The following is an 11,349-nucleotide window of genomic DNA, read 5'->3' on the forward strand; positions in this document are numbered from 1 at the left end:
GGCCCTCGGGCCAATGAACTAGTCCTCAGGTGGCCCTCGTGGTCATTTGAGTTTGAGACCCCTGCTCTAGACTAAGGTTTGAGAGATTTGGTGGAATTTGCCAAAGCTGTGCAGCTCCCATTGATGATAGCAATTGCAGGACTTATTCTTCATATTAAAAATACTTATTCCTCCAATGTGTGCCATTGAAATGGCTGTCAAGCTATACAGAGAAGACTTAAGGATAGTAGGGAAGCATCTTTATGCTCCTTTCTTTATTCTTTATTAAGTGTTAACTTTCTCTTGCAGGGTAAATGTGACGATAACTTGTGATGTCTACATAGAGCGCCTGGGCAACGGTGGTGTGTTCATTGCAGGAAGAGTAAACAATGGCGGGATATATGTTCGACGTAGCAAAGGACTCTTCTTCTGGGTGTTTGCAGATGGCACCTACCGGGTCACTGGTGATCTCTGTAAGTAACTCATTATTAACACACAAACCCTTTTAAAGGGCTGACACTTGGTTATATCTAACCTGAAATAAAGCCAACTGGAGGTTTGACGAAAAAGCTAGAGAAAATGCAGGATGCTTAATTTCATATATGGCACTTGCATTATAAACCCATTGTCCTGTAATGAGTTGTATCCTTCTTGCAGATAATGCCTGCAGGCTCCTGGACAAGTACATGGCTTCTTTTATTGATGATAGTTATCACTGTCTGTCTGTGCTGTATGCTTAGAATAATTGAAATTAATTGATGTAGGATGCCTTTGTCAAGATGACGTCCATGCAGGTGCTTAGATACCAGGGTGGTGGATGTGGTATGAGAATGTAGGTAGATAGCATACAGCAACACTACACAATCAGTTTGATAGGATTTGAGAAGAAATTATACAGCTGAAATAAGGAGAATTTTGGTAGACAAAATGTGGTTCAAACTGGAACTTAGCAAGGTCATTAGATTTAACATCACTACTCAAGAGGAGAATAATCACTGACGTCCTGTCTACTTATGATTAATTAAAGTAGTTTTATTTATCTCACCTAGAAGATATTTCCAGTAAAAGAGTATTTTATCACTTAGCCTTCTTTCCTGTGAGTCAAAACTGAACAGATGTGCTATCTATTGAATCACTAACACTACTTTCTGTATCGGGGGTAGCCGTGTTAGTCTGTATCTACAAAAACAACAAGGAGTCTGGTGGCACCTTAAAGACTAACAGATTTATTTGGGCATAAGCTTTCGTGGGTAACGAAAGCTTATGCCCAAATAAATCTGTTAGTCTTTAAGGTGCCACCAGAATCCTTACTACTTTCTGTAGCACTTGACTGTCTGGTCTCCTATCAAAGTTCTGATCATACCTTACCTGCTCATCTGATCAAATCAAAAGTTTAAACCCATACTGGTATGACAGTTTTTTGTTTAAGAATGAATTAAACCCGATTTTGGCATATACTTAGTACATAAACGAAGAACTGCACTGAGATTGCTCTCTCTTACTTCAGTGGAATGACCATACTGCTGACAGAACTTTTTTTTTTAACTTTACTATTAACCTGGGTCAAAATCCTACCAGTGAAAGGGTCCATATCCTGGGTTAACTCAACTGACTTAAAGTCAACAGAGACAACTGCTCTGTTGCCGACACCTGCTATTGTTATTTTGGATGAAACAATGGAAGGACAAATGGTCTGGCTAGCCTAATAGGATAACTTGGTTGTTCTGCTAAGGGCCTGACTTTTTTTTCAGGGATTTGGAGTCTCTCCTCCCTCCACATTTGAGTAGAAGTTGCAGGTTCTCAACACCTCTGAAAATCAGGTGCTAAATATCAAGCCAAGAAAAGGAAGGTCCCTATTATGCCTATGGGATTTGGAATTGTTTGTTATCCACTAATATCGTGTATGTGTTTCAGCTGGAGAGGAAGTCCTGATGAAAGGAATGTCTGGTGTGCGAGCCAGAGTATGGCACACACTCACTCTGAATCTCAAGGTAAGGATGCAAATCGAAAGCCACAAGAATTAAACAAAATATTCTTTACATAGATCACCTTAAAATACAGTACACGGGCACCCTGGGATATTGACTGTCCAGTAGCAATTGGTGATTGCATCAGCTACTAATAGTCAAAGTAATGATAATACTTCATGTGTTACATCTTCAAAGAGCTTTACAAACATGAATCCTCACAACACCCTAGTGAAGTGTTAATCCTGTTTTGTAGAAGGTTGAGGCACAGATTGGTCTGACCCAGTATGGCCGTTCTTATGTTCACCAAAGGTCCATCAAGCCTGGTATCCTGTCCTCTGACAGTGGTCAATGGCAGGTGCCCCAAAGGGAATGAACAGACAGGTTATCATCAAGTGATTCATGCCCTGTCACCCAGTCCCAGCTTCTGGCAAACAGAGGCTAGGGACACCATTCCTGCCCATCCTGGTTAATAGCCATTGATGGACCTATCTTCCATGAATCTATCTAGCTCCCTTTTGAACCCCGTTATAGTATTGGCCTTCACAAAACCCTCTGGCAAGGAGTTCCAGAGGTTGACAGTGCGTTGCGTGGAAAAAATACTTTCTTGTGTTTGTTTTAAACCTGCTACCTATTAATTTCATTTGGTGGCCCCTTGCTCTTGTATTATGAGAAGGAGTAAATAACACTTCCTTATTTACTTTCTCTATACCACTTGGGATTTTATAGACCTCTATCTAGTCACCTCTTTTCCAAGCTGAAAAGTCCCAGTCTTATTAATCTCTCCTCATACGGAAGCCGATCTATACCCCTAATCATTTTTGTTGCCCTTTTCTGAACCTTTTACAATTCGAATATATCTTTTTTTGAGATGGGGTGACCATATCTGCACGCAGTATTCAAGGTGTGGGCGTATCATGGATTTATATAGAGGCATTATGATATTTTCTGTCTTATCTTTCCCTTTCTTGATGATTCCCAACATTCTGTTCACTTTTTTGACTGCCGCTGCACATTGAGTGGATGATTTCAGAGAACTATCCACAGTGACTCCAAGATCTTTTTCTTGAGTGGTAACAGCTAATTTAGACCCCATCATTATATATGTATAGTTAGGATTGTTTTCCAATGTGCATTACATCTCTACCTCGATATAACATGACCCGATATAACACGAATTCGGATATAACGCGGTAAAGCAGTGCTCTGGGGGGGTGGGGCTGTGCACTCCGGTGGATCAAAGCAAGTTCAATATAACGCAGTTTCACCTATAACGCGGTAAGATGTTTTGGCTCCAGAGGACAGCGTTCTATCGAGGTAGAGGTGTATTTTGCATTTATCAACATTAAATTTCATCTGCCATTTTGTTGCCCAGTCACCCAGTTTTGTGAGATCCTTTTTAGATCTTCACAGTCTGCCTAGGACTTAAATGGTGAAATGATCAGTGCAATACCACAGAGGGAGATGTTGGAACATTGGGATTAAACGCTGCAGTTTTTAGTTCCCAGGAATGAGCTGTAATACCCCTTAGACTGTGCTTTGCATAAAGTCCTAGTGGAGTTAAAGTAACTTTGTTTTGCTTTTTGGCGATACCGCATTCCACTAGGTACAGAGATGTAGTCTGCCCTGCTGTATACCACAGGCCTTTATATTTCACCCAGTACCCCTGTATCGAACCCAATAACTTATGTTTGACTAAAGTATATTTTACAGAGAGGCATCTAGACTTGACTTGAAGACATCAACAGATGCAGAGTCCACCACTTCCCTTGGTAGTTTGTTCTAATGGCTAATCACCCTGGTTTTCGTTGTTTTTAAAAATTCTGCCTAATGTGAATTTGTCTGGCTTCAGCTTCCTGCCAGTGGTTCTTATATGCCTTTGCCCACTCAATTGATGAGCCCTTTAGTAGTTAGTATATTCTTCCGGTGAAGGTACTTATCCACTGCAATCAAGTTACCTCTCAGATCATGTGTATATGGTAAATTAGTGTGTGGCAAACCGGGGTGCAGATCTACAGTGCTACCTGTTATGGTGGGCCCTGCTGCTTTTACTCCTGCTTATTTTAAAATTCTGCAAAATTCTTCATATTTTATTTTGTCAAAATACCACAAAATAATCATGCCAGTTTCAATTATTTTGGTAATTTATTTCAAATTACCTGTCAGCAAGTGTGTCTAACAATACAGACAACAAAAGAGAGTCAGGAAATGTTTTTTGGCGAATGGATTCTTTACTGGGCAAGTTAATACAGAACTTTGAGTAGTAATTCATTTAAAATACAATACAGAGATGTATTTCCTGCACCCCTGGAAGCAGTGCAAAGGCTTGGGGAAGTCAGGAGTAATGGAGGAGCTGAGGGAGAGGGAAGTAATTGCTGGGAAGGAGCCTGAGAGTGAACCTGGAAAGTTGTTGAATATTGGCACAACATTAGCACTTTCACATTCTTGTGGAATTTCCCTACTTTGCCATGACTTAAACAAATTTAACGTCAGTGGGTCAGAGATCTCTCTTAGGACTTTTGGGCTAATTATGCAGGCCTGCTGATTTTTAAAATGTTTATCCTTAGTGGATATTGTCCAACATCCTCCTCGGTTACAAATAGACTGGAAAGTACATTCTCCTCCTCATATAATAAGAGTACATTGTCACATTTCTTTTTGGGTTTGGAGCAGAAATATTTATTTAAATATGTTGTCTTTTTCTGCATCGCTACTAAGAATGTTACCATTTTACATAGCATACCGTCTCTAGCCATAATTTGGCAGCACTTCTCCATCACCTCCAGGACCACTGTCAGCAACTCCTTAAATATTCATATCTAGCCAGCTTTGTGTGGTGTTGACTCATGTAACTAAAAAAGCAGATGTCACATGCTTTTCTGTGGAACTTCTAAAACCAGATTTCCTGCCCTTGTGTAAACTTTGCCATCACACCTGGTCTGAGACCAGTTAAGCACAGGCTTGAATTGAGATAAACCTTTTTTTAAATTGCATACTAAGTCTATGCCCCTAGTTGCCCACATTCCAGCATGTTTGCTGTAAGACTGGCACATTGCTTTGTGGGTGTTCTTGGTTCATCTTAATTTTTTTAGAGTTGGAGAAGAAGGGATTATCTTTGGGTTAAGGCTCGGAACTGGGACTGGAGTGATTTGGGTTCAGTTTCCACTCATCCACAGACTGTGTGACTTCAGAGAAGATTCTTAATCTTCATGCCCCAGTCCACGTCTGTAAAATGGGGATAATGAACCCTACCTCACAGGGATGTTGAGGGTAAAAATGTGCTATTTGTGAGGTACACAGATATAGGGGTGGTAGAGAGAAGGTTGTCAGTGTCATTTTGGAACTACCTCTAGGACATGTTTCTGTAATTGATAAATATTCCCAGGCAACCTCCTAGTTGATGTGATGGTAGAAAAAATGGAGCTCCCTCTAAAGAGTTCTAATAGTGGCCAAAGAGGATAATCCCTGCTGGACCACTCTTTCCTTCTGTTCAGTGTTCCCTCTGCAGCTCTTGCCTTCGGTTATAGCAGCCCTTAGAACAGGGGTCGGCAGCCTTTCAGAAGTGGTGTGCCGAGTCTTCATTTATTCACTCTAATTGAAGGTTTCACGTGCCAGTAATACATTTTAACGTTTGTAGAAGGGCTCTTTCTATAAGTCTATAATATATAACTAAACTATTTTTGTATGTAAAGTAAATAAGGTTTTTAAAATGTTTAAGAAGCTTCATTTAAAATTAAATTAAAATGCAGAGCCCCCCGGACCAGTGGCCAGGACCCAGGGAGTCTGAGTGCCACTGAAAATCAGCTTGCGTGCCACCTTTGGCACCCATGCCATAGGCTGCCTACCCCTGCCTTAGAAAGTGTAATGTAAACTCTCATATTTGGTGCGTATTTTTGTTTGTTACTGCTATCTAGTGGAAAATAGTGGAAGATAGTAATATTGCTACTTAAAATGTTTACACTGAAAGTTACTTTGTATTAATGGCACCATCATAATCAAAAGCAGTAAAAATGTATTTTAATTACTATCATGAGTGCATACAGTTCTAACTACACTTAAGGAACGGAGCTTTTGATTCCTGTTAACCTTGGAGAGCTAACACAGCTCTGAGAGAGTGAGCTGGATTCTATTCCTCCTTGTGTCTGGCATTTCAGTTAGTTCCATCCATGCAAATCCACTGACGACAATAGGGGTTGCTCAGGGCAGTCTAATGGCAGATTTTGCCTAGCGGAACTCTTACATCACCAGAAGTAAGAGGAAACCCCAGTTTAACTCTCAAATTCTAGGTTGATTTCGCAAGGTTGGAGCTTAGGGGAAATACATCTCTACATGCAAACTATAAACGTATTTGATTTGGAGTTAACTGAGCTGATAAACATAACACTATGATGCAGTATTTTAGCTGCTATTCAGTAGAGAACTGCACTTGAAGCACTATAAAGGGCTAATGTTTTCACAAGTGCCTCCAACATCTTGTAGATGAGATAGGGAAAGTCAACCCCTAATGACAGGTCTAGTGTGTTAAACTGATAACTGGATTTGTTAAACTTTCTTCCCTTTCTTTGGACAGGGTTCTTCTGCCTCAGGATTGCTCAATGGTTATCCTCTCTGGGAGAACGTCACCTTATCTGAGACAAGCCATGGCTGGGCGGCTATTGGAACACGCTCCTTTGAATTCGCACAGTTTGACAATTTTCACGTTGAGGCCAGTTGAGGTTGCTGGCATACTAAGACAAGCCAGTTGTTTTATTACTATTTTGAATCGGAGCCAGTTCAAACTTTGGAGATAACTTGTAAATACTATTTTGAGGTTGATTTGTTGGCCAGCGTTCTAAATTCCACCCTTATTTATTACTGTTTGTTAGAAATGTACTTGAGTAGGTATGTGTTACACATGCCTATGACTTAATCAAAAGGATGCTCTGGGATTTTGCCCTTTAATTTTCAGAGATAAGTTTTTGTTTAAGTTAGAGATGGCAAACAGGAGCCATGGATTGAAACTCTCTTGAATATGCCCCAGTTCACTTGTGAGCCATTTGAAGAAATTAACGTGCAGTATGTAGAGGACCTCAGAAGCTTCAGTTTTAACACTTACCTGGCTCTGGTGTTTTCCTTTCACCCTCCAACTAAGAATTAAACATCTAAATTTAGTGAACATATTCCTAAAGGGTCACGTTTACTGTTCCCAAATTCCCCTTTCAACAAAGTGCTTAATTCTGTTACAATAGAAAGATGTTTGCCATAGTCTGAGGCTAGGGAATACACAACTGCAAGTGCATTTGAATTACTTCTCCCAGTTGTAAATGAGACCTGCAATACCAGCCTTTAGACATATATATTTTGAGGCTGTAATCTGTACATTGGAGTACAAACATAGCTTATGGTTGATTTGGCCATTTAGGAAGTGCCTTATTTTTAAACTACCTCTGTCATTAATGACAAAGTAGCAAATGAGCTATTGTAATACAATCAGCTGTTGATATCCCCACTCCTTTCTGTGCACTATCTTGGTTGCTTTTCCAGGAGGGAGGGGAAAGATGGGTCTCTTAATTTGGTGAGGTGCTTAGATAATATGGTCATGAGCTCTTGAAGTACAGATGAGCAGATTTCCTCTTGAGTTTACACCCAAGACAGCTGTGTCACTCAGCTACTGAATGGTCTCTGATAAGTAAAGACCCCATTCTGAGATGCAGAAATTATCTTTCACTGGATGTTGACAACTGTAAACTTTTCCATTCATGTCAGGGCAGGACTCCGAAGTAGCTAATATGTGATAAATGTGCTTCTTTTCCTAAAAGGTTTGTCAAGCATCTTCCACTTATGATACGGGACTCTATCCTAAAACAGAGAATAAATTAAGTATAATTATATGTTATAAATCCTCAGGGGGAAAAAACCCTCTCCATTTTGCTGTCATTCTTTGGCTTTCCAAGTCACTGCAACAGCTGCAGAGTTAATTTATTCTTGAATGTATAAGTGAGTCTTGAAGTACAGAGCGAGACTCTCATATATTGCTACTCTAGGTTCTGTAGACTCCTGCATTTTTCTTCCTTTGTTTGTTCGTGTTCTGCTCGGCTCAGTTTGGAAATAATAACTTGGTAGTTCAACGAGATGTGTCATCTTGTCATGCTAGAAGGGAAAACTTTCCATACCTCCTAATGGATTAATGCTTACCAAATTTCACTGTTTTAATTCAGGAAATCCAGTGAGACAAGAATCTAACTCCAGAGTTGATAACACACTTGAAACCTGGATAAGGACATATTTATTAGGCAATCTTCTGTCTTAAGAGACTGCCCCAAAGTATCTCTAAACATACTGAGCACAGTTCTGATCCACTTTTATTAGAAGACTAATTCTTAAACAACTGGTTGTTCTGAATGGTCGCTTAAGACAGGTATAATGTAATTACAGGTATTTTGCAGTTTGAAGATAATGGGATAATGCAGAGCATTTTTCAAATAGCTTTTGGAGAAAGATATCTCAGAATTCCATCCTTACATCCCACTCTAGCCATTATTTTCCTAAGCAATTACTGACGCTTCTTGTGACTATTAGCAAAAGCCTTTATACATAGTCTCATACATTCAGTTAACCTTGAAAACAATAAATTTTAAAGTGATTTTTAACTATTGTCATGGGCAGTAAGCAAGTTAGTTTTTATTTGATAAATGAGAGAGAATTTCTAGGCCAATATTCAGACTGGGGTGGCCTAGATTTAGGTGCCTAACTTTATATTTAGATACCTAAATAAGTGGTCTGATTTCCAGAGGGATGTCAGTGGGAGCTGCAGATGTTCAGCACTTCCCAAAGTCAGGCCACTTGTGGGTCCCTAAAGTTTGACACCTATTTGAGGAATGTCTGTAAATGAACAAGTTACAAGAGAAATTTAAATTTGGCAGAACTAGATATCTGTTCGTAATGGGATATTTCTGCAGCAATTCTAGCTAACTCTATTAGCTGCAGGGTGTATATGCGTGGGTGATGGAACAGCACTGATGATGCAATTATTCCAAAGAATACAGTTTTTACATTTTTGCACTAGTTAATTAACCAATTTTACTGTTTTTGCATTATGGACTAAATGTGTTGTACATTATTGGGAGTATAGTTTTTATGTTAACTTATAAAATTAAAGTTAAGGGATTTAAAATGTTTTAGATTATTGTGAATACTATGTTTACTGAAGTTTTGTTGTGTAGTCATCTTATACATCTGTAATTCTTTCCCTTTGAATGGACTGTAATGCACTTGGCGATAGCAGATAAGCCGTTAAGTGTTTCAGTAAGGGACAGTTTTACATGGTTGATTATAAATACTAATGATTCCAAATGAGCAAATAAAACACTTTTAAAAAAAAACCTTCATTTGTGCAGAGCCATTCTGTAAATGCATCTTAGTATCCTTCAGAGAGAGGATTGATAATCTTTCATTTGTGATTCCTGATAAGGATGCTTGTCATTAGGCTAACTGGTCTGGAAGATTTTGCTACTGCAACTTTGAATGACTTTTAACAGTCTTCATTTACAAAGCTCTCAAGAAGATCCCTATAGGTTAGTGCTTGCAATCCTGATGTGATATTCTTTAAACAGTATTTTTACTTAACTGGAGCAAGGATACACTTTCTAGGGCCTTTGCACTTAGCTAAGAGTATGAAGTTTTTTTTTTAATGTCTAGTCTTGCAAAATGCAGAGTGTCTTCAAATGTCTTTTGGCTTCATTGGCAGTTGACCACCTTGTAGGATTAGGCTTCAGGTCCATTTATCTACAGATGGGTGACGAGTTATTATAAAGGGCTCAGGTTTTATAGGGTTAAAAGTGACTTTTACCTTCCCTTGAATTCAAATTTAAAAACTAGGTTAAAAACATCAAACTCCAACTTTAAAGGAGAACAGAATTCCTCGCATGAACAACCATGTAATCTGGGCTGTTTCTGCCCATGTTACACCACTTGCCATTTAGACTGGTAGCTTACATTTTCAATGCATGCTCTTGCAAATAAAAGGCCTTCAAGTATCTGAGCGTCCCCCACCATCACAGCAAGGGTGCTGCTTGAGCTGCAGCAGAATTTTCTATCACAGGATATAAATAACTTCAATAATGCAAAGGTTGGGTCAGAATAAATCTATTATAGGTGTATCACCTAGCCCAACAAACCAGCACCTGGTGGGTTATAGGATATGTAGACTGGTGTTGGTTCAGTCACTATAAACCACTGTTGAGATTTTCAAAGTAGTCTAGGATGTGTACACACATCTGCTTTGAAAAATCTCAACCAGTGTCTTTTCCATTCTTTGGTCTTCCTAGGATTCTTCAGACATGGTTTCAGGCATCCTCATGCCATCAATACATGGAGACTTTTAACTACCAAGGTTGCTTTCTGTTTTGGATGTTGTGAAAGCCAAGACAATAACAGGGTTCAAAAAATAACTAGCTAAATTCATGGAGGATAGGTCCATCAATGGCTGTTAGCCAAGATGGGCAGGGATGGTGTCCCTAGCCTCTGTTTGCCAGAAGCTGGGAATGGGCAACAGGGAATGGATCACTTGATGATTACCTGTTTTGTTCATTCCCTTTGAAGCACCTGTTACTGGCCACTGTCAGAAGACAGGATACTGGGCTAGATGGACCTTTGGTCTGACCAATATGGCCATTCTTACGTTCTTATGTCAAAACCAATTGCAAATGCTTTGGATTAACAGAAGGAGAATGTTTCTTATGAGAACTTAAGCCAATTATCCTAAATACTTGTCAGTGTCCCCTGATTTCTCCCTGTTGCCATGTAAAGAAGAACATTTGCAATTACATTTTCCATTTCTTTTAAAACTACAGAAATTGGCAGGAGAATACAGGCAGGTGGAGTATCTGAAACTACCCTGAACTCATTTTTGAAATTGACTAGATCTCAAGCTGACATTTTCCTTTCAAACTATCAGTTGTATTAATCTACAAACAGGAGGAGCCTGGAAGAAAGTCAAGTGAGAAGCTGTTGTCTATCTCCGATTATATCTTTAATTTCTTTTCTGGGTTAGCAGAACCCAAATACAGCTGCCTCAAACTGGCTGGCTTGCTGGAGCTGATGTTGCTATGTGATGTTTTGGTGCTATTGTGTATGTATTCACTAAGCCTTATGAGCACTTCACAAGAATTTGTATCCCAACTATGATTTGCAAATTACATCTATTGCAGGTTAGTGGGGAGTGACTTTCTCCCATATGATGGCTTTTCAGTGGCCTATATGAATGAAGTGTTTAGTTCCAGTCCAAGTCCTAAAGGCCACAAAAATGGCCTCAACAGTTATTGCTGCTCTTCAAGGTGGCTAAGGACTTAAAATGCCTAGAAGCCTAATTTATCCTCTTGCTTTTAGGTCTAATCCTCCAGGTCAGAGATAAGCTACATGTGCC

The 11,349-nt window shown here is 39.4% G+C and overlaps 1 protein-coding gene across 1 annotated transcript in view; it reads left to right on the top strand.

Moving 5' to 3' along the window:
• The window catches only part of GALC (galactosylceramidase), a 50,402-nt gene extending 43,742 nt beyond the window's left edge, over window positions 1–6,660 (top strand). The window contains exons 12-14 of the mRNA XM_065403043.1: window positions 289–452; window positions 1,894–1,970; window positions 6,517–6,660. Coding sequence (XP_065259115.1) covers window positions 289–452; window positions 1,894–1,970; window positions 6,517–6,660 — 385 coding nt within the window. The remainder of the gene's footprint in view (window positions 1–288; window positions 453–1,893; window positions 1,971–6,516) is intronic.
• The last annotated feature ends 4,689 nt before the right edge of the window (window positions 6,661–11,349 follow it).

The sequence above is a fragment of the Emys orbicularis genome, chromosome 4 (genome assembly GCF_028017835.1).
Source record: "Emys orbicularis isolate rEmyOrb1 chromosome 4, rEmyOrb1.hap1, whole genome shotgun sequence".
Taxonomy (NCBI): domain Eukaryota; kingdom Metazoa; phylum Chordata; order Testudines; family Emydidae; genus Emys; species Emys orbicularis.